The sequence below is a fragment of the Hylobates moloch genome, unplaced genomic scaffold (assembly GCF_009828535.3).
Source record: "Hylobates moloch isolate HMO894 unplaced genomic scaffold, HMol_V3 SCAFFOLD_8, whole genome shotgun sequence".
NCBI lineage: Eukaryota > Metazoa > Chordata > Mammalia > Primates > Hylobatidae > Hylobates > Hylobates moloch.
This window is the reverse complement of record NW_026652283.1, coordinates 51,898,871-51,922,369: the sequence shown is the minus strand read 5'-3', so window position 1 is coordinate 51,922,369 and position 23,499 is coordinate 51,898,871. Positions and strand designations below refer to the sequence as shown.

At 39.2% G+C, this 23,499-nt stretch overlaps 1 protein-coding gene and 1 non-coding gene across 5 annotated transcripts in view; one reads left to right on the top strand and one right to left on the bottom strand.

Moving 5' to 3' along the window:
• The window catches only part of EPS15 (epidermal growth factor receptor pathway substrate 15), a 165,530-nt gene that overhangs the window by 118,068 nt on the left and 23,963 nt on the right, over window positions 1-23,499 (top strand). For all 4 annotated transcript variants that reach the window (XM_058441858.1, XM_032160816.2, XM_032160815.2 and 1 more), the window contains 6 exons: window positions 145-348; window positions 2,936-3,049; window positions 4,238-4,328; window positions 6,111-6,146; window positions 7,895-8,028; window positions 12,637-12,703. In XM_058441858.1, coding sequence (XP_058297841.1) covers window positions 145-348; window positions 2,936-3,049; window positions 4,238-4,328; window positions 6,111-6,146; window positions 7,895-8,028; window positions 12,637-12,703 — 646 coding nt within the window. The remainder of the gene's footprint in view (window positions 1-144; window positions 349-2,935; window positions 3,050-4,237; window positions 4,329-6,110; window positions 6,147-7,894; window positions 8,029-12,636; window positions 12,704-23,499) is intronic.
• Window positions 19,883-19,989, bottom strand: LOC116473938 (U6 spliceosomal RNA). Its single transcript, XR_004249499.1, has one exon. It is a non-coding gene; the product is annotated as a U6 spliceosomal RNA (small nuclear RNA).

Genomic DNA, 23,499 nt, shown 5'->3' with positions numbered 1-23,499 from the left:
CCTCGTGCCTCAGTCTCCCAAAGTGTTGAAATTATAGGCATGAGCTACCACACCTAGCCCATCAGGAAGTGGAGGAGGGCATTTTTATGTTACATGTCTTTCTAGTAATAAATTCTGTTCTATATTTCTTCTTTGTGTTGGCAGATGCAAATGAAACTGATGGAAATGAAAGATTTGGAAAATCATAATAATCAGTTAAATTGGTGCAGTAGCCCACACAGCATTCTTGTAAATGGAGCTACAGATTATTGCAGCCTCAGCACCAGCAGCAGTGAAACAGCCAACCTTAATGAACACGCTGAAGGCCAGAGCAACCTAGAGTCTGAGCCCATACACCAGGAATCTCCAGTGAGTCTAATACTTTCATAACCTTCGTAATCAACCTCCTTGTGCAGATCCAAGTTTCATTGACATTATATCTAATATAAATACATGGCCTTGCCTCATCTGAGGACAATTGAGATTTCCTTTTCAGAAGCAGAGAGTGAGTCCTAATCCAAACAATTGTACGTTTTAACTAGTATAAAAAGATAACTTTAGCTAATTTTTTTTTTTTTTTTTTTGGAGATGGAGTTTTGCTCTTGTTGCCCAGGCTGGAGTGCAGTGGCGCGATCTTGGCTTACTGCAACCTCCGCCTCCCGGGTTCAAGCGATTCTCCTACCTCAGCCTCCTGAGTAGCTGGGATCACATTCGTGCGCCACCACACTCAGCTCATTTTTTGTATTTTTAGTAGAGATGGGGTTTCATCATGTTGGCCAGGCTGGTTTCGAACTCCTGACCTCAAGTGACCCACCTGCCTCGGCCTCCCAAAGTGCAGGGATTACAGGCGTGAGCCACCATGCCCAGCCAGCTAATTTATTTTTTATAGAGCCTGTTTTTAAAAGGTGGTTCTGTAGAGTAAAACTTTTTTTTTAAGTGCCCTCACCCAAAGCTAAAATAATTTTTATTACGTATTGTGAAGGACATTCATTTACCAATTATTTGGCAAGTACCAACTATGTGCAAGAGTGCTGTATTACATAATATAAGAGCTACAGAGATCAGAGACCTCAATCTTTCCTTCAGGCAGCCTACAGTGCAGTAGTGTAACACTGTGTTAAAGGGCTGTGCTAAAGGAAGTGCAGAATTTTCAGTTAGGACAGTTTGGAGGGGGTTCATAAAGATTTTGTTGGGGAAAGCTTTGCAAGTGAGTTTAGACAAGTGAGAAGGGGTTAAGCATGGAAGAGGAGGATACATTCCTGCCAGAGAAAACAGCATTAGTATAGGTACAAGGTGGAAGAATACATGCAGCACAGAATCTTGAGAAGTTCTGAAGGATATCTTGTGATGGTGGAGAGGGTATTGGTAAGAGATGAAGCGCTTCTAGTAGGCATCTGCATTACCTCTGGTGATTATCAAAGTATAAATGTGTATTCCTTTCCCCAAAAAGGGAACTAGTTTCTGGGATAGAGCCAGATATGTATATTTTAAAAACACATTCTATGGGTGATTGTCATGTGCACCTGGATAAAAATGACCAATTTTAGGTCAGGAAGTGCCAGAAGGTGAGAAATTTAGATTGATCTTAAAGCATTGGGGGATTTATCCTACTGCAGTGAACAGCCATTGAAGAATTTTAAGCAAGAAGTGACGTGATTAACTTTCAGAAATGTGGAAAACAGATTAGAGAGTGAGACTGTACCCATAGAAGGGATAATGAGAAGAATAGAAGTTTGAGAGGTATTAAAAGTGAAAAGTTAACAGACTCGATTTTATTTACACAGTGCAGTCATGTATGCATTATACAATATTCTTTCAAGTGCAAAAGGCAGACTACTAGGTTATCCTTCAAATAGATAAGGGTGGTATAAAATAGATATTGCCCTGTTACTTTTTTTTTTTTTTTTTTTTTTGAGATGGAGTCTCACTCTGTTGCCCAGGCTGGAGTGCAGTGGCGCAATCTCAGCTCACTGCAACCTCTGCCTCCTGGGTTCAAGCTATTCTCCTGCCTCAGCCTCCTGAGTAGCTGGGACTACAGGTGCGTGCCACCACGCCTGGCTAATTTTTTGCATTTTTAGTAGAGACGTGTTAGCCAGGATAGTCTGGATCTCCTGACCTTGTGATCTGCCTGCCTCGGCCTCCCAAAATGCTGGGATTACAGGTGTGAGCCACTGCATCCAGCCTGCCCCTACTACTTAAGTCTTTCATCCACTCGTCTAAATGAAGAAGACAATGGGAAACCATTGAAGGACTTTTAACCAGAAGGGTCACGATCACATCCACATTTTAGAGCTATTAGTTTGGCTACAATAAGGAGAAGAGATTGGAAATGCATGTATTGGAGGCAGGAAAGAAGTTGGAAGGAAGACTGCTATAGTAATTGGAACCAAAGATGATAATACTATAAGTGATTGATAGTGACAGTGAGGATGGAGAAGAAGGCAAGGATTTGAAAAAGAGGTAAGAGGTAGACTGAGCAAGACTTGGAGTCTTATTCTAACTGAGGATTAAAGATGACCTGAAGGTTTCTGACATGAGTGACTTTGATGCTTGATGACACCATTTCCCTAAAAAAGATTATAGAAGGAGAAATTATTTGATGAATACATTCTGCTTGTCTTTTTTAATTTTTAAATAATTTTTGGTTATCTTTTTTTGAGTGCAGTGGCCCGATCTCGGCTCACTGCAAGCTCCGCCTCCTGGGTTCACACCATTCTCCTGCCACAGCCTCTCCTAGTAGCTGGGACTACAGGCGCCTTTTTTGTATTTTTAGTAGAGACGGGGTTTCACCGTGGTCTCGATCTCCTGACCTCGTGATCCGCCCGCCTCGGCCTCCCAACGTGCTGGGATTACAAGCGTGAGCCACTGCGCCCGGCAATTTTTGGTTATCTTTAGTCAATTTTCTCTGCCATGTCAAAAAGCATATTGTTAATCTACTTTCATTAATATTTTGTAGGCAAGAAGTAGCCCTGAACTACTGCCTTCTGGTGTGACTGATGAAAATGAGGTGACAACATCTGTTACTGAAAAAGTTTGTTCTGAACTCGACAATAATAGACATTCGAAAGAGGTAAAAAAAATGATTTTATATTTACATTGGAGACTCGTAAGGGTGGAAGGACAGGAGGAGGTGAATTACCAGACATTACTTAATGGGTACAATATACATTATTCAGATGATAGATACATCAAAAGCCCCGACTTCACCTTTAGGCAATATAGCCATGTAACAAAATTCCACTTGTACCCCTTGAATTTATACATATAAAATAAATAAATAATAAATAAATGTTCTTAATAGCTGGATGTGGTGGCAAGTGCCTGTAGTCCCAGCTACTCAGGAGGCTGAAGTAGGTGGATTGCTTGAGCCTGAGTTGGAGGCACTAGGCAACATAGAGAGACCTTATCTCTAAAAATTAAATGATGTGGCCGGGCACGGTGGCTCAAGCCTGTAATCCCAGCACTTTGGGAGGCCGAGGCGGGCGGATCACGAGGTCAGGAGATCGAGACCATCCTGGCTAACATGGTGAAACCCCGTCTCTACTAAAAATACAAAAAATTAGCCGGGCGTGGTGGTGGGCGCCTGTAGTCCCAGCTACTCAGGAGGCTGAGGCAGGAGAATGGCGTGAACCCGGGAGGCGGAGCTTGCAGTGAGCCGAGATCGCACCACTGCACTCCAGCCTGGGGGACAGAGCAAGACTCCGTCTCAAAAAAAAAAAAAAAATTAAATGATGTTTTTTAAAAATGTCCTTATCACTGTTTTCCTTAGATGAATTATACACTATTTTAGGTGAAGGAAAGAGAAAAATGTGTTAAATGTGCTTTATGACCAGAGAAATATTTGTTACATTACCATCAGTTGAGTTTCCTTTTGTTTTCGAGACTAAGTCTCACTCTGTTGCCCAGGCTTGAGTGCAGTGGTGCGATCTTGGCTCACTGCAACCTCCACCTCCCAGGTTCAAGCGACTCTCCTGCCTCAGCCTCCTGAGTAGCTGCACATGCCCAGCTAATTTTTGTGTTTTTGGTAGAGATGGGGTTTCACCATGTTGGCCAGGATGGTCTCTATCTCTTGACCTTGTGATCCGCCCACGTCAGCCTCCCAAAGTGCTGGGATTACAGGTGTGAGCCACCGTGCCTGGCCCATCAGTTGATTTTTCAGAGCATGTGTATGACCTGAATGTGTGTTATTTTATTTTAAAATGTTACCTTTTAAAACTTTGGTTTCTAAAAAATAATTTTAATTTAAAATTATTTTTAGGAGGATCCATTTAATGTAGCCTCAAGCTCACTGACAGGTCCAGTTGCAGATACAAACTTGGATTTTTTCCAGTCTGATCCTTTCGTTGGCAGTAAGTACTGTTTTTTTTTTATATTATAGATTTACCCCCCAAAAAAGACTTTATAATATATAAACTAAGGATTAAGGCTTCAGTTTCAGTAGCCTACTAACTCAGTCTGTCGCCCAGGCTGGAGTACAGTGGCACGATCTCGGCTCACTGCAACTTCCGCCTCCTGGGTTCAAGCGATTCTCCTGTCTCAGCCTCTTGAGTAGCTGAGACTACAGGCGCCCACCACCACACCCAGCTAATTTTATGTATGTATGTATGTATTTATTTATGTATGTAATTAATTTATTTAGAAACGGAGTCCCGCTCTGTTGCCAGGCTGGAGTGCAGTGGCACAATCTTGGCTCACTGCAACCTCTGCCTTCCAGATTCAAGCTATTCTCCTGCCTCAGCTTCCTGAGTAGTTGGGATTACAGGTGCCTGCCACCACACCCAGCTAACTTTTGTGTTTTTAGTAGAGGTGGGGTTCACCATGTTGGCCAGGATGGTCTCCATCTCTTGACCTCGTGATCCACCCACGTTGGCCCCCCAAAGTGCTGGGAATACAGGTGTGAGCCACTGCGTCCAGCCTAATTTTTGTATTTTTAGTAGAGACTGGGTTTCACCATTTTGACCAGGCTGGTCTTGAACTCCTGATGTCAGGTGATCCGCCTGCCTCGGCCTCCTAAAGTGCTGGGATTACAGGCATGAGCCACTGTGTCCGGCCTGCTTTGTATTTTCCTACTGATTAATGTTGAACATCTTTCTAGATGCTTATTAGCCATTTGTATATCTTCTTTGGAAAAGTGTTTATTCAATTTTGGTGAAGTCCAATTATCTATTTTTTCTTCTGTCACTTGTGCTTTTGGTGTCATCTAAGAAACTATTACCTAAGTCGCAAAGATTTAATGCTCTCTTTGTCTAAGAGTTTTATAGTTTTGCTGTTACAGTTAGATCTTTGATCCATTTTGAGTTTATTTTTGCATATGATGTGAGATAGGGGTCGAGCTTCATTCTTTTGCATGTGGATATCCAGTTGTCCTAACACTATTTGTTGAAAAGACTGTCCTTTCTCCATTTTGTGTTCTTGATACTCTTGTCAAAAATCAGATGACCATAAATGTAAGGATTTATTTCTGGACTCTTCAATCCTGTAAGAATTTTTTTTTTTTTTTTTGCTTCGGTAAAGCTCAGTATCTTTATTTCTGAACTGGTGATGATAATACCCTCCCAGTACTCTTGTGAAGAGTAGAGATTTTGTTAGTAAAATTTTTGCTGTAATGTCTTCCCCTCCATCCGTAACCTCAACTTGTGATCAAGGTAAGTATAGTTGGCTGTACATTTCATAAGGTCAATGACATTCCTTATTTTATCTACTGTGAAGTGAAGTTATCGAAATAAACTTTGCAGGCCGGGCGCGGTGGCTCACGCTTGTAATCCCAGCACTTTGGGAGGCCGAGGCGGGCGGATCACGAGGTCAGGAGATCGAGACCACGGTGAAACCCCGTCTCTACTAAAAATACAAAAAAATTAGCCGGGCGTGGTGGCGGGCGCCTGTAGTCCCAGCTACTCGGAGAGGCTGAGGCAGGAGAATGGCGTGAACCCAGGAGGTGGAGCTTGCAGTGAGCCGAGATTGCGTCACTGCACTGCAGCCTGGGCGACAAAGCGAGACTCCATCTCAAAAAAAAAAAAAAAAAAAAAAGAAAGAAACTTTGCTTTGCTTTTGTTTTAAAGTTACTCTTTAAGTAATGGTGTCACCACAGTAAATATTGTTATTTGGATTTGTTTGTGTTTATTTTATCACAGGTGATCCTTTCAAGGATGATCCTTTTGGAAAAATCGGTCAGTATCTTATTGAGTTTCATCTTAGCTTTCATTCATTTCTGCTTAATAATAAGCTTATGTTATTTAGGTCTGAAACTGAAGCCCCAGTAAGATGCTCTTTGTGCCTGGCATTTTCAGAAAGAGAGTAGTAAATTCTTTTGATTTTGCTTAATGAATTGTTGCTTTACTTTTACTTCTTTTTTTTTTTTTTTTTTGGTGTTTTTTGTTTTTGAGACAGGGTCTTATTCTGTCACCCAGGCTGGAATGCAGTGGTGTGATCATGGCTCACTGCAGCCTTGACTTCCTGGGCTTAAGCAGTCCTCCTGCCTCAGCCTCCTGAGTACCTAGGGTCTACAAGCTCATGCCAGCACACTTGACTGATTTTTTTAACTTTTTGTAGAGACAGGGGTCTCACTGTGTTGCCCAGGTTGGTCTCGAACTCCTGGGCTCAAGCAGTCCTCCTGCCTCAGCCTCCCCAAGTGCTGCAATTACAGACAGGTGTGAGCCACTGTGCCCAGTAGCTTTATTACTTTTTTAAAAACGACATTAGTGTTTAGAATTTGGTGCTTTTAATATTTATTCTGATTCCTCCTTACTAACTAAAGGTTTGGTGAGCATAATGATCTATACTACTTCAGGGTTTAGAATGTAATTTTGTTTTCCTAAGATTATAGCCCACATGTGTGATTAGAGGAAGAGGATCTTGAAGAATTACTAAAATATCAGGCTTTTTGAGATACTCTTTTTCTGGGAATTTTCATTAGAATAATGCAAATCTTGTTTACCATTTAATTTTGCATCCCAAACCTGTTCTAAACTATTGGCTGTTAGCTTTGAGCTCAGAGAGAAAAATACATTTAGAAGTTTTTATTGTGTTTTCTTTAGTTATGATAGCATAGAATAAGGGGACTTAAAATTGGATCCGTTGAAATTATATGTTAATTTTAAAAATAAGTTTATTAGGTGGAAGGTTCTATATCTTTTATCAAAATTGCAAAGGAGTCTGTGAAATAAAAAGTACTCAGCTTAGATTCTACAGGATTTCAAACTGTCTTTTTGGGGATTTTTTTTGAGACAGTCTTGCTCTGTTGCCCAGGCTAGAGTACAAGTAGTGCGATCTTGACTCACTGCAACCTCCGCCTCCCATGCTCGAGCTATTATTCTCATGCCTCAGCCTCCCGAATAGCGGGCATTACAGGCGCGCACCACCACGCCTGGCTAATTTTTGTATTTTTAGTAGAGACAGGGTTTCACCATGTTAGCCAGGCTGGTCTTAAACTCCTGAGCTCAAGTGATCTGTCCACCTCAACCTCCCAAAGTGCTGGAATTACAGGTGTGAGCCACTGCACCTGGCCCAAACTGTCTTTTTGTTTGTTTGTTTTTGAGACAGGGTCTCACTGTCACCCAGGCTGGAGTGCAGTGGCAGATCTTTGCTCACTGCAGCCTCTGCCTCCCAGGTTCAAGTGATTCTCCCACCTCAGCCTCCCGAGTAGCTGGGACTATAGGTGCGCACCACCACGCCTGGCTAATTTTTGTATTTTTTAGTAGAGAGGAGGTTTTGACATGTTGGGCAGGCTGGTCTTGAACTCCTGACCTCAAGTGATCTGCCTGTCTCAGCCTCCCAAAGTGGTGGGATTACAGGTGTGAGCCACTGCACCTGGCCCCAAACTGTCTTTTAATTAAGGCACTGATCATACCTTCAAGTGATGGGAAATTTAGTGCAATAATTCTTTTTTGTCTCTTATATTCGTGCCTTATTTTTTTAGATCCATTTGGTGGTGATCCTTTCAAAGGTTCAGATCCATTTGCATCAGACTGTTTCTTCAGGCAATCTACTGATCCTTTTGCCACTTCAAGCACTGACCCTTTCAGTCCAGCCAACAATAGCAGTATTACATCGGTAAGTGGGAGAATTAAGAACTGTTAAGTTAAATGGATAATAAGTGTCCTAAGCAAGTTTCTTGAAATACATAGTGGTAAAAGAACCCTCATTTAGATTACTTCTAATGGACCATATAAGAATATCAGTCTCATCCCAATTCATTTAGTTTTTGGTTCAGACTGGTATTTAATAGTTTGATTACCCACTGGAACTAACTAGAATGACTGAACGGAGTCCAAAAGTGATGTTCATCTTTCAAGAGACTACATCTTATCCTATTGAGGATACTAAAAATTACTGGAAATTTGTAAGCCAATCTTACATAAAACTTTTCTGAAATGTTTGGTATATTACTGAAATAATGAAAATTAAAAGAATTTTAGAAAAATAAAATCATTTATGTTATTTCATAGACACCTCTGGAATGTTAATTCTGCAAAGTACAAATTCTCACTAAATGTCAAGCTCTCTTGAGAACGTACATATCTACAGCAATCACTGTTTAATAACCACATGCCTGATCCAGGTACTGGTGTGTGCTTTGCATTCATTGTTTCTAATCTTCACATAATTTTGCAAAGTAGGTGTTGATATCCCTATTTTAAAAATAAGGACACTGAGACTTAGAAAAATTAACATGTTTAAGGTCCTATAGCTAGTTGCTGTTTTATCTGGAGGCTTTAAAAAAATCTTCATGGCCGGGTGCGGTGGCTCACGCCTGTAATCCCAGCACTTTGGGAGGCTGAGGTGGGCGGATCACGAGGTCAGGAGATCGAGACCATCCTGGCTAACATGGTGAAAACTCGTCTCTACTAAAAATACAAAAAATTAGCCGGGCGCGGTGGTGGGTGCTTATAGTCCCAGCTACTCAGGAGGCTGAGGCAGGAGAATGGCGTGAACCCGGGAGGTGGAGCTTGCAGTGAGCTGAGATCGTACCACTGCACTCCAGCCTGGGTGACAGAGTGAGACTCTGTCTCAAAAAAAAAAAAAAAAAACTTCATCTTGTGGATATTTAGAAATAGTCAAAAGAGAGTAATGTAATGAAATATTTTAACAAGCTTCCATGCATCCATTACTCAATTTCAATAATTAGGAATGGTTTTGCAGGTGTTTGGTTTTGCTTTTTAATTTGTATTTTGAGACTTCTTTTTTGAGACGACAGTTTCATGTCTGTAGGTAAACTGAACCTATAAAGGACCAGTTAATTGAGAGGCATTTGAAGCAAAAAATTTGTCTTCTAGTACTCTTAGATTAAGAATATTTCTTTTAAAATGTAATTGATTATTTTAAAGATAATAGGTTTTATATTATTGAGAGTTGCTTCTTTTTTGTGTTCAGTAAAAAGCTGCTTGGCTAAGAAGTGGTGTTTTCCATTGAATGAAAACTGGACAGATACCTTCGTAACTGAATATTTTTCGTTTCCCCGGGCTACTGGATACTCTGTTTTCCTATAGCACTTAGTTTGCGATGTGGACCCATTTGCCAAATTTTTCTAAAATTGCTGCTACCGGAATTCTTCTCCTCTCACCTTCTTATTCTAGCCTCTCATTCTCCTATCATCTAAAGAGCAAGAAAGCTAAATTAGCTCTTCTAATTTAAAAATGAATACATTCCTCTTGTCCTGTCCCCCATGAGATTTTTCTACCATTTGTTTTACTGACTTTTTATTCCCAGTTTTCTAAAGGAATATTATCCTTGCTTACAGCTTGTAATTTCACCATTCAAAACAAAAAACCAAATTGGCAATATAATAATAGCTGCAGTTTATCTAATTTCCTCTATGTGCCAGGGATGCTGCCAAGCTCTTTATACGCATTGTCTCATTTAATTTTCACAGTAATCCTATGAGGTTTACGTAGGTTAAGTTGAGGCCAGGTGTGGTAGCTCCCACCTCTAATTCCAGCACTTCAGGAGGCCAAGGCAGGAGGATCACTTGAGGCAAGTAGTTCACAACCAGCCTGGGCAACAAAGCGAGACACTGTCTCTACAAAAAAAATTAAAATATTAGTCAGGTGTAATAGCATGCACCTGTAATCCCAGCTACTCAAGAGACTGAGGTGGGAGGATTGTGTGAGCTCAGGAAGTCAAGGCAGCAGTGAGCCATGATTGCACCACAGCACTCCAGCTTGGGTGATAGAGTGAGATCTTGTCGCAATTAAAAAAAAAAAAAAAAAGATAGATTAAGTTGGTAGTAAGTTAGTAAGTGGTAGAACTAGACTCAAACCAAAATCTTAAGACTTTCACCAATACAATCTAGAAATTTTTAAAAAATTGGCCCTACTAAACTCCCCAGTTATCAAACTGACGTAGAGTTTTGTGGCCCCTTATTCCTTCATGGGCTGCACAATCTATCCTGTTCCCCTTGCTATCCTGACGGCCTTTTAGGGTGGTCGCACAGTATATGATGAAGGACTAGAAACTAAACCTGACACACATGTAGGCATGCCCTTTCCCTTTCTCTTTGTGATGGCACATCAAATCTGCAAGCTGTTGTTTAAAACACAGCCTGTTAGTTTTTCCTTCTGTCAAAGAGAAGTAATAATACAGGTTGAGCACCCCAAATCCGAAATGCACCAGTGAGCATTTCCTGAGTATCGTGTCAGCACTCAAAAGGTTTCAGACTTTGGAGCATTTCATGTTTTCGGATTATGGATGTTCACTTGGTAAGTATAACACAGATATTTCAAAATCTGAAAAAACCCAACATCCAAAATACTTTTTGTCCCAAGCATTTCAGATAAGGATGCTCAACCTGTACTTGGTGACTTGTTATGTCAGTGACCTTCTCTTACACTGGTGTTATGACTATCATATTAGGAAACATGGAAAGTTATCTCGCTATATAGACCAGTTTAAGTTTTTCTTTAATTGCTGTTTATTCTGCAGATATCTAAGTTAGTGTGCTAGTTGTATAATAGTGTAATTGGCATCAGTTAATACTATCATTACTTTTTATCATTCATAGTTTTCATTTCTAAAAACTTCATTAGTATTAATTCTTTCCGCTAGTAGTTTTAATGGATTCTCTTTTATAAAGAGAGAAGGTTAGTACCAGTTAACATTACCTTTCTCTACAATTAATTTTTTTAACTTGGAGATTTATACATTAGCTCTGGCAGTATTATTTGACATTTATTTGTAATATCCAACTTCTTGATAATTGGAAATAGAGTCTGTAATACAAATGACATTGATAATCATGCATCAGAGTTGCATATAAATGTTCAGAAACTCTTTTCACACTCTTTTCACCTGTTTGCCAAGTCTTTCATCTAGCCCCTTAAAAAGAGCCTGGTGCCAGAAAGAGGAAATTCAGTTATCTTCCTAGATATACAATTTGTTTGACTATGATTAAAAACTAAAGTATGAAGTAGGAAGACAGTTAAAAAGCAGAATCTCTGGCATCTGGTAACATCCTCACCTTTAGCAAGATCAGTTGCTCTTGATCCCAGACTTTTACATAGCTTATTGTTGAAAGCAGCAGGATCTTCTTAGCAAAAAGCTATCTTTGTTTATGTGTGCGCGTGTGTGTGTGTATGTGTGTGTACGTGTGTATGTGTGTACATGTGTTTTCTCTCTGAGGGTCAGAATGCAGAATTATTTTTAGATAACAATTAGAAAATAGAAATGTAACATTTTATGATATTAAGTACTAGGATATTTGATAATTAAAATAGTGTGTGCATTCTAAATGTAAAATGATATTCTGGAATCGAAAAAGGACATTAATGGAAAAACTGGTGAAATCTAATAAAATCTGTGGTTTATAGTTTTGTACCAGTGTTCTTAGTTTTAATAGATGTACTATAATTATGTGAGATATTAACATTAGGGGAAACTGGGTGAAGAGTGTATGGGAACTCTGTACTATCTTTACAACTCTTATGTAAATGTAAATTATTCCGAGATAAAAGGTTAGTAGTGATGGCTGTCACCTAAAATCCCAGTGCTTTCGGAGGCCAAGGTGGGAGGATTTCTTGAGGCCAGGAGTTTGAGGGAAACATAGCATGACCCTATCTATACAAATAATAACAAAAATTACCCAGGTGTGATGGCATACACCTGTAGTCCGAGCTATTCGGGAGGCTAAGGCAGGAGAGAGGCAGGAGGATCACTTGAGCCCAGGAGTTTGAGGTTACAGTGAGCTGTGATCACACCACTGCATTCCAGCTGGGGTGACAGAGCAAGAACCTGTCTCTAAAAAATAAGTAAAAAGTTAAAACAGCATACATCTCTACAACTAGCAAGATTATGAAGAAAAAAATAAACGAATATCACCAAAGTCAGGATTGTGATTATAGAGGGGCACATGAAGACTTCTGAGGTATTGGCAGTTTCCTGGGAAATGACTACACAAGTGTTCACTTGATACTTGCTTGTTAAACCATAGATCTGTTTCATGTACTTTTCTGAATGGATGTTATATGTCACAGTTCAGATTAGAAAATAATATGTATTATTTCCAGTTAGTAAGATTGCAGATCACTGTGGGGAAACATTTGTTCCTAATGTCTATATTCCTTAATTAATTAAGAATTTGCAAAGAATATATTCTTTGGAGTGGTGATGAGGTTTCAGCTATGAAGTGTTGCCTCTCTCATTCATGGTTTTGTATGCTTTGTTTAGGTAGAAACGTTGAAGCACAATGATCCTTTTGCTCCTGGTGGAACAGTTGTTGCAGCAAGCGATTCAGGTAAATAAATAATTTATCAACTTCATTGAACATTAAACATAACACTTTTTTTAAGATTCTTTTTTTCTTTGTCTCTAAATATATTTGTCCTGTTATTTATAGCTTTAAAATTATTGCATAATTATATCCAATTGTAATTTACCAATAATAAGCATTTGTATATCACTTTCTACTTATCTTTCATTCTTTCATTTATTGTTCGTGTTGAATATTATACTAGACTATGAACTCTACCCAGTATCAGTAAACCAATAAAAATGTTTTGCTTTATAAAATGCTGTGTTGCTTGGCAGCTTCAAAGTCAGCATTGACTGTTATGGATCTTGGTCTAAATTAAAAGATTAGTGGCTTCCAATAGAAAATGAAAATTGCTTTACAAATACAAATGGGTTCTGTTAATAATACAGAGAAAAGCTAAATGTTATTTTAGCATCCAATCTTCATACTTCATTGATGGTATCTAATTTTTTATTTATTCTTTTAATAACTTTTTAAATAGTAATCTCATTTTAAACATAAACTGAGGACCAGAATATTAAGCAGTGTTCATCAAGATCATACAGTTTAATAGATTTGAACCAGGTAAAGCCAAGATTCAGTATTAGGTCTGACAAAATCAGAAAGCTTTTTCAACAAAGTAACTCTGCTTCTTTTCTACTCTTCATTTAAAACAAAACAGATAAACAGACCAGCTATCATTTGGGATGGGAGAGCAGAAAATCTGAGGAAAGTAAACTCAAATGTGTAAATACTCTAATATTATGCTGAAAATAGATGGCTTTATTTTCCTAGGTGAATATAGAGTGAGTTGTTCAGTGTACAAATGTATTAATTGTGACTAATTAAGGATTATGAACATAGAAAAAGAATAGTAGAAATGCCTTTACAGGAGCCTGGGCGCGGTGGCTCACGCCTGTAATCCCAGCATTTTGGGAGACCAAGGCAGGTAGATCACTTGAGGTCGAGACCAGCCTGGCCAACATGGTGAAACCCCGTCTCCACTAAAAATACAAAAATTAGCCGGGTATGGTGGTGGGTGCCTATAATCCCAGCTACTTAGGAGGCTGAGGCAGGAGAATTGCTTGAACCCAGAAGGCGGAGGTTGCAGTGAGCCGAGATTGTGCCATTGCACGCCAGCCTGGGCAACAGAGTGAGACTCTGTCTCCAAAAAAAAGGCTGGCTGCAAAAAACAGGTTGGGTTTCTTATAATGAACAAATTGTAACAAGATGAGATTTAGCAGAGTGCATTGTTTTCGGGTTGGAAATTAACTCCCAACATGAGTAGCAAGAGTGAGGAATACAAAAAGGAGATAGGTAGAAAAAAATAAGATTTAATATAGGCTGGATATTGATTTAAACAGAAACTTAGAATGAGAGCAAAAGAGACTTCTAAAAGGCTTATTGTATTAACAGTGGTTAAATTACATATTTTTTAAGTACATGCACTGTTTTTATACCCTCATTATTAAGCTGATTATATTGCTAGGGGTACTATAGAATTAAAAAGGATAAACTAAGAGAATAAAATGAAAGGTTAATACGTTTATGATTGCCCACACCAAGGAAATGGTAAGTGCCATAAGAGTTAATTAAACCAGCAGAGATTAAAGGAAGGAGAGATCACATTAAGGATAAATCATTAATGATATCAAAGTGGAATGTGGCTTTTGTGGTATGCCTTGAAAGCGTGGGCTAGTATTTTAGCAGGTAAATATGGAAAGAGATTATGTGGAGCAAAAAGAACAATGTGAACAAGGAATGGAGGCAGAACATATAGAGCATATTCAAGGAAAAACTAACACATTTTTGCAAGAGCTATTTCTCTTTTTTTGCAAGATAGAGGAATAGTCAAGGCTGAAGTGGTAGGTTACAGTGTTACATTAAAGATTTCTAATACCTCTGTTGATCTTCTGCTTAAATTCCAGTTCCTAATTCATTTCCTGTAAAGTGGTAGAATAAATGATGATAATAGCCTAGGAGGGGGCTAAGATTTATCATTAATTATAATAATAATGGCTACTATTTATTGAACACTTGCAGAGTTCCAGCAGTCAACATGCTAATCATTTTTCTCTACTTGGTCCCATTTAATTCTCACAACAACTACATTAGATTATTTGTATTATGTTTATTGTACAGACAAGGAAAATCCAGGCGTGGAGAGATGAAACAATTTTCAGAAGGTTAAAGTAGCAGTATTAGATGTATCCAATTCAAATGAGGCCTCTGGTTTTCCACCTGCCGCTTTGGTCATTCTTTCTTAATCTCCTTTGTTGATATTTCCTCTTTTTCCTCAACCTCTTAATATTGTGTTGTTCCAAGTCTTAGTCCTTGGACCTCTTTTCTTTTTTATCTGTACTCCCTTGGGGGAACTCATCTGTGGCTTCAAATACTGTCGATACACTGATCTATATCTCTAGTCACATCTCTTTCCTGAACCCCAGGCTCATTTTTCCAGCTATTTATTTGGCATCTCCACTTGAATGTCTGATAGATATATCTAATGCATAAGTCTAACACAAAGCAGCTATTTTTCCTTCCTAAACCTGCTTTTCTTGGCACTTTCCACATCTTCATGGTTCATCTTTAATGGTGTCCAGGCCTAAAATCTTAGAATCATCCTTGGTTCTTCTTTTGCTCTTCCTCTGTCTCTAATCTGTCAGGAAATCTTATTGACTCTACCTTCAAATTATATCCAGTAAAAGCCTTACAGTGGCCTGCACTTTTTTAACAATATCTCATCATTATTCCCATTACTCACTCTGCTCCAGCCACACTGGTCTTCTTGCTGCTGCTCAAACAACAGACCCATGTTCTTTGGCCCTTTGCACTAGCCGTTCCCTCTTCCTAGGATGATCCTTCTCCATATGTTCACATGATAATCTCTATTACCTCTGACAAATCTTAATTCAGATATCACCTTCTCAGTGAAGCTTATTCTGGCCACTCTAACATTTACAAGTACCACTACCCAGCTCAGTGCTCCCACATTACTATTCTCTACTTTTCTTCTTTCATTATAACTTACTACTTTCCATCTTATTGTATAAATTACTTTTATCTGTTTCCTTTTCATCCTGTTAGAAATTAAGCTCCAGAGGAATTGAGATCTTGGTTTTCACTGATATAACCCAAGAACCTGAAAATACGCCTGGGCATATGTTATTGAATGAAAAAATGAGCCAGCTGCTATTCTCAGAGAACATGTAATGGGAGTCTAGTGGGTAGATATTTATTTTGTTATGATAAGTAGTTTTTTTAATTGTGGTAAAATATACATAACATAAAGTTTGGTATTTTAACCTTTTTTAAATGTACAGTTCAAGAGCATTAAGTACATTCACGTTGTTGTGCAATCATCACCACCATCCATCTCAAGAACTTTTTTCATATTCCAGAACTGAAATTCTGTATCCATTAAATAATAACTCCCTATCCTCCCTCTCACCAATCCCTAACAACCATCATTACTACTCTGCATATTACATATAAGTGGAATCATAAAGTATTTGTATTTTGGTGATTGACTTATTTCATTTACCATAATGTCCTCAAGGTTCATCCACATTGTAGAATGTATCTGAATTTTTTACCTTTTTCAGGCTTAATCATATTCTATTGTGTGTATATACTGCATTTTGTTTATTTGTTCATTCATTAATGGACACTTAGTTGCCTTCACATTTTGTCTATGTGCATAATGCTACTGTGAATGTGAGGGTACAGATACCTGTTTGAGTCCCTGCTTTCAATTCTTTTGGGTATAATTCTAAAAGTAGAATTGCTGGATCATATGGTAATGCTGTTTTTAGTTTTTTGAGAAACGATCATACTATTCTCCGCAGCAGCCATACCATTTTATACACCAACCAACAGTTCACAGTAGTTCCAATGTTTCCACGTCTTTGCCAACCCTTACTACTTTCTGTTTTATTATAATAGGCATCCTAATGGGTGTGAAGTGGTATCTTATTGCTTTGATTTGTATTTCCCTAATGATTAGTATGTTGTACATTTTTTTATATGCTTATTGGCCATTTGTATATCTTCTGTGGAGAAATATCTATTCAAGTCCTCTGCCCATTTCTAAATCAAGTTGTTTATTGTTGATTTTTTTTTTTTTTTCGAGACAGAGTCTCCCTCTGTCGCCCAGCCTGGAGTGCAGTGGTGCAGTCTCGGCTCACTGCAAGCTCTGCCTCCCGGGTTCACACTGTTCTCCTGCCTCAGCCTCTCCAAGTAGCTGGGACTACAGGCACCCGCCACCACGCCCGGCTAATTTTTTTTTTTGTATTTTTAGTAGAGACAGGGTTTCACCGTGGTCTTGATCTCCTGACCTCGTGATCCGCCCGCCTCGGCCTCCCAAAGTGCTGGGATTACAAGCGTGAGCCACCGCGCCCGGCCTTTGTTGAATTTTTTTATATATCCTAGATATTAACCCCTTATCAGATAAATGATTTGCAAATATTTTCTCCCATCTTGTGGGTTACCTTTTCATTCTGTTAATACTGTCTATTGGTGAACAAAAGTTTTTAATTTTGATGTAGCTCATTTTATCTATATTGTGTTGTTGTTGCCTTTGCTTTTAGTGTTATAACCAAGAAAGCATTGCTAAATCCAATATCAGGAAGCATTTCCCCTATGAGTTTTATAGTTTTAGCTCTTACATTTAGGTATTTAATCCATTTTGAGTTAATTTTTGTATATGGTGTGAGGTAAGAGTCTAACTTCATTCATTTGCATATGGATATTCAGTTTTCCCATCATCTTTTCTTGTAAAGACCGTCCTTTTTCCATTGTTTGTTCTTGGCACGTTTGTTGAAAATCATTTGACCATATATGTGAGGGTTTATTTCTGGACTCTGTATTCTGTTCCATTGATCTATATGGTTTGTATTTATGCAGTTCCTCCTCACTGTTTTAATGACTATAGCTTTGAAATAAGATTTGAAATCAGAAAGTTTGACTACCAACTTTGTTGTTCCTTTTTAAGACTGCTTTGGGCCGGGCACAGTGGCTCATGCATGTAATCCCAGCACTTTGGGAGGTCAAGGTGGGTGGATCGCCTGAACTCAGGAGTTCAAGACCAGCCTGGGCAACATAGTGAGACTCTGTCTCTACAAAAAAATGCAAAAATTAGCCAGGCATAGTAGCAGGCACCTGTACTACTTAGGAAGTAGTACAGCTACTTAGGAAGGTGAGGTGAGAGGATCACTTGAGCTGAGGAGGCAGAGGTTGCAGTGAGCCAAGATCATGCCACTGCACTGTAGCCTGGGTGACAGAACCAGACCCTGTCTCAAAAGAAAAAAGAAAGAAAAAGAAAAAGACTGCTTTGTCTATTCGGGTTCCTTGAGATTCCATGTGAATTTTAGGATGAATTTTTCTATTTCTGCCAAAAGAAAAAGTCATTGGGATTTTTGTTAGGGATTGCATTGAATCTGTAGATCACTTTGGGTAATATTACCAACTTAACAATATTAAGTCTTCTAATCTGTGAACATGGGATGTCTTTCCATTTGTTTGTGTCTTTAATTTCTTTCAGAATGTATTGTAATTGTCAGTATACGAGTCCTCCTTGGTTAATTCCTAAGTATTTCATTCTTTTTGATGCTGTTGTAAATGGAATTGTTTTCTTAATTTCCTTTCCAGATTGTTCACTGTTGGTATATAGAAATATGACTGATTTTCATATGTTGATTTTTGTATCCTGCTACTGTGCCATGTTCAACTATTAGTTCTAATAGTTTTTTGGTGGAATCTTTAGGGTTTTCTACATATAAGATCATGTTATTTGCAAACAGATTTTATTTCTTTGTTTTGAATCTGGATGCCTTTTTTTTCTTTTTCTTGCCTAAGTGCTTTGGCTAGGACTTCCACTACTATATTGCAGGGGTCGCCAAACCCCAGGCCATGGACCAGTACCAGTCTGTGGCCTGTTAGGAACCAGGCTGCACAGCAGGAGGTGAGTGATGGGCAAGTGAGCAGTACCTAATGCCTGAGCTCCGCCTCCTGTCAGATCAGCAGCAGCATTAGATTCTCATAGGAGCTTGAACCTTATTGTGAACTGCACATGTGAGGGATCTAGGTTGTGTGCTCCTTATGAGAATCTAACGCCTGATGATCTGAGGTGGAACAGTTTCATCCTGAAATCATTCCCCTCATCCCACACCCAAGTCCTAAAAAAATTGTCTTCCACAAAACCGGTCCCTGGTGCCAAAAACGTTGGGAACTGCTGCTATATTGAATAGAAGTGGTAGAAATGGTAACAGCAGGCATCCTTGTCTTGTTCCTTATTGTAGAGAAATGGTTTCAGCCTCTCAAGATTGAGTGTGATATTTGCTGTTGGCTTTTCATATATGGCCTTTATTAAGTTGAGGTAGTTTCCTTCTATTCTTAGCTTGTTGAGTGTTTTTATCATGAAAGGGTTTTGAATTCTGTCAAATACTTTTGTCACATCCATTGAAATGATTGGTGTTGTATTTTTCCCCTCATTCTGTTAATGTGGTGTATTACATTGAATGATTTTTGTATGTTGAACCATTCTTATATTCCAGGAGTAAATCCCACTTGGACATGGTGTATAATCCTTTTAATGTGCTATTGAATTCTGTTGAGGATTTTTACAAAAATATTCATAAAGGATATTGATCTATAGTTTTCTTTTCTCATCTATATGCCTTCATCTGGCTTTGATATCAGAGTAATACTGGCTTCACAGAATGAGTATGGAATTGTTCCTGCCTCTTCAATATTTTGGAAGAGTTTGAGGGAGATTGGTTTTGATTATACTTTAAATGTTTAGTAGAATTCACCCGCGAAGTCATGTAATCGTGAACTTTTCTTTGTTGGGAGGTGTTTTGTTTTGTTAATTTTAAAAATAATGGTGGCCGGGCACGGTGGCTCAGGCCTGTAATCCCAGCACTTTGGGAGGCTGAGGTGGGTGGATCACTTGAGGTCAGGAGTTCAAAACCAGCCTGGCCAACATGGTGAAACCTCGTTTCTACTAAAAATACAAAAATGAGCCAGGTGTGGTGGTGGGCGCCTGTCATCCCAGCTACTCAGGAGACTGAGGTAGGAGAATCTCTTGAACCCGGGTTGTGGAGGTTGCAGTGAGCCAAGATTACACCACTGCACTCCAGCCTGGGCCACAAAGCGAGACTCCATCTCAAAAAAAAAAAAATTAAAAATATGGAATGCCACAAGAATTTGCATGCTATCCTTGCACAGGGGACATGCTAACCTTCCCTGTATCTTTCTAGTTTTAGTATATGTGCTGCTAAAGTGAGCACTGTTGGAAGGTTTTTGATTACAGATTTGATCTCCTTATTAGTTATGAGTCAATTCAGATTTTCTGTGTTTTTGTGATTCAGTCTCCATTACTTGTGTTTCTCAGAATTTGTTCTTCTCATTTATACTATTCAGTTTGTTGATATATAATCGTACATAGCACTGTGTTAACAATCCTTTTTATTTCTGTGAAATTACTAGTAATGTCCCCTCTTTCATTTCTGATTTTAGTTATTGAGTCTCGTTTTCTTAGTCCATCTAGGAATGTCTATTTTGTTGATCTTTTCAAAGAACAAACTCTTGGTTCTGTTCATTTTCTCTATTTTTCTACTCTGTGTTGTCTCTGCTCCAATTTTTATTATTCATTTCTTTCTGCTAGCTTTGAGTTTAGCTTGCTTTTCTTTTTTTAGATCCTTTACAGTGTAAAGTTAGGTTGTTTATTTGAGCTCTTCTTTTTTAAGTATTTATAGTTAGAAGTTTATCTCAGCACAGCTTTTGCTGCTACATCTCATTAGTTTTGGTAATGCTGTGTTTTCATTTTCATTTGTTTCAAGATATTTTCTAATTTTCTTTGTGATTTTTCTTTGACCAATTTGTTGAGCGTGATATTTAATTTCCACCTATTTGTAGGTCGTCTAGTTTTGCTTCTGCTATTAATTTTTAGTTTTATTCTGTTTTAATTGGAAGAGATACATTTATTTATTATTTTTATTTTGAGATACAGTCTCGTTCTGTCACCCAGGCTGGGGTGCAATAGCACGATCTCGGCTCACTGCAACCTCTGCCTCCCAGGTTCAAGCAATTCTCCTGCCTCAGCCTCACAAGTAGCTGGGACTACAGGCGCCCACCACCACGCCCATGTCATTTTTGTATTTTTAGTAGAGACGGAGTTTCACCATGTTGGCCAGGCTGGTCTCGAACTCCTGATCTCAAGGGACCTGCCCACCTCGGCCTCCCAAAGTGTTGGGATTACAGGCATGAGCCACCGCACCTGGCCGGAAGAGATATTTTTATGATCAAATTTTTAAAATTCTTTTTTTTTTTTTTTTTTTTTTGAGACGGAGTCTCGCTCTGTCACCCAGGCTAGAGTGCAGTGGCGCAATCTCGGCTCACTGCAAGCTCCGCCTCCCGGGTTCACGCCATTCTCCTGCCTCAGCCTCTCTGAGTAGCTGGGACTACAGGCGCCCGCCACCACGCCCGGCTAATTTTTTGTATTTTTAGTAGAGACGGGGTTTCACCGTGGTCTCGATCTCCTGACCTCGTGATCCACCCGCCTCGGCCTCCCAAAGTGCTGGGATTACAAGCGTGAGCCACCGCGCCCGGCCTTAAAATTCTTTAAGAGTTGTTCTATGGCCTAAAGTGTGTTCTATCTTGGAGAACATTAGATATGTACTTGAGAAAATGTGTATTCTGCTATTGTTGGGTGGAGTGTTCTGCATATATCTGTTAGGTCCAGTTGATCTAAAGTATTGTTCAGGTCCTCTCTCTCCTTATTGATCTTCTGTTTTATTCACATTGAAAGTGGGATATTGAAGTCTCCAGCTGTTACTGTAGAGCTGTCTGTTTCTCCCTTCAGTTCTGTCAGTGTTTAATGTATATATTTAAGAAGCATGTTTGGTGCATGTATGTTTATAAATGTTACATCATATTGGTAAATTGACCCTTTCTTTACTGTATAATGTCCATCTTTGTCTCTTGTAACAGTTGTAGACTTAAAGTCTATTTTTTCTGATATTAAGATATCTTTGCTCTCTTGATATTCTCTTTGCATGAAATATCTTTTTTCATCTTTTCCCTTTCAAACTGTATGTGTCCTTAGATCTAAAGTGAATCTCTCTTATACAGCATGTGGTTGTATTTTACATTTTTTTTCTGCCAGTTTGTGTCTTTTCATTAGAGAGTTTAATCCATTCACATTTAAAGTAATTACTGATAGGGAAGGACTTATTATTGTCATTTCGCTATTTGTTTCTGTATGTCCTATAGTTTTTTTGTCCCTTATTTCCTCTGTTACTGTCTTCATTTATGTTTAGTTGATTTTTTGTAGTGACATTTTTTATTCCCTCCTCATTTCCTTTTACTCTTTTCTCTGTTTCATGGAGATTACACAAAACATCCTACAATTACAACAGCCTATTTTAAACTGATAAGACTTAATTTCAATTGGATTCAAAACCACTCCTTTACAGCTCCACCCCCCACTTTATGTGGTTGAAAGTCACAATTTACTTCTAAAGTTGAGTTGTGAGCCAATATTATAGTAATACTATTTTTTATATTTGTCCATATGTTGATATTTACCTTTATCAGAGAGAACTTTCTATTTTCATTTGGTGTCTAACATCCTTTCATTTCAACCTGAATGACTCCCTTTAGCATTTCTTTTTTTTCCTTTTTTTTTTTTGAGGCAGAGTTTTGTTCTTGTTGCCCAGGCTGGAGTGCAGTGACGCAATCTCAACTCACTGCAACGTCTGCCTCCTGGGTTCAGGCGATTCTCCTGCCTCAGCCTCGCTAGTAGCTGGGATTACAGGCGTCTACCAGCATGCCCGACTAATTTTTTTTTTTTTTTCTGGAAACAGTCTCACTCCAGGCTGGAATGCAGTGGCAAGATCTTGGCTCACTGCATCCTCCCCCTACCGCTTCAGGTTGTTCTTCTGCCTCAGCCTTCCAAGTAGCTGGGACTACAGGCACGCACCACCATGCCCCACTAATTTTTGTATCTTTAGCAGAGATGGAGTCTCACCATGTTTGCCAGGCTGGTCTCGAACTCCTGACCTCAAGTGATCCGTCCACCTTGGCCTCCCAAAGTGCTGGGATTACAGGCATGAGCCACCACGCCCAGCCATGCCTCACTAATTTTTGTATTTTTAGTAGAGATGGGGTTTCACCATGTTGGCCAGGCTGGTCTCAAACTCCTGACCTTACGTGATCCACCCACCTTGGCCTCCGAAAGTGCTGGGATTATAGGCATGAGTCACTGCTCCCAGCCCCTTTAGCATTTCTTATAGGGTAGGTCTAGTGGTAATGAACCATTTAGTTTTTGCTTATCTGGGAATATCTTAATTTCTCTCTTGTTTGTGAAGGACAGTTTACTAGATACAGAATTCTCAGTTGACAGGGTTTTCTTCTGAGCCCTTCAATATATTCCCCTACTCCCTTCAAGGTTTCTGCTGAGAAATTCACTGATAATTTTATTGAGGATCCTGGCCAGGCACTGTGGCTCATACCTGTAATCCCAACACTGTGGGAGACCGAGGCGGCAGGATCACTTGAGGTCAGGAGTTCGAGACTAGCCTGGCCAACATGATGAAACTCCATCTCTACTAAAAATACAAAAATTATCCAGGCGTGGTGGCTTGCACCTGTAGTCCTAGCTACTCCAGGGGCTGAGGCGGGAGTAAGCCAATCACTTGAACCCGGGAGGCAGAGATTGCAGTAAGCCGAGATGGCGCCATTGCACTCCATCCAGAGTGACAGAACGAGACTCCATCAAAAAAAAAAAAAAAATTATT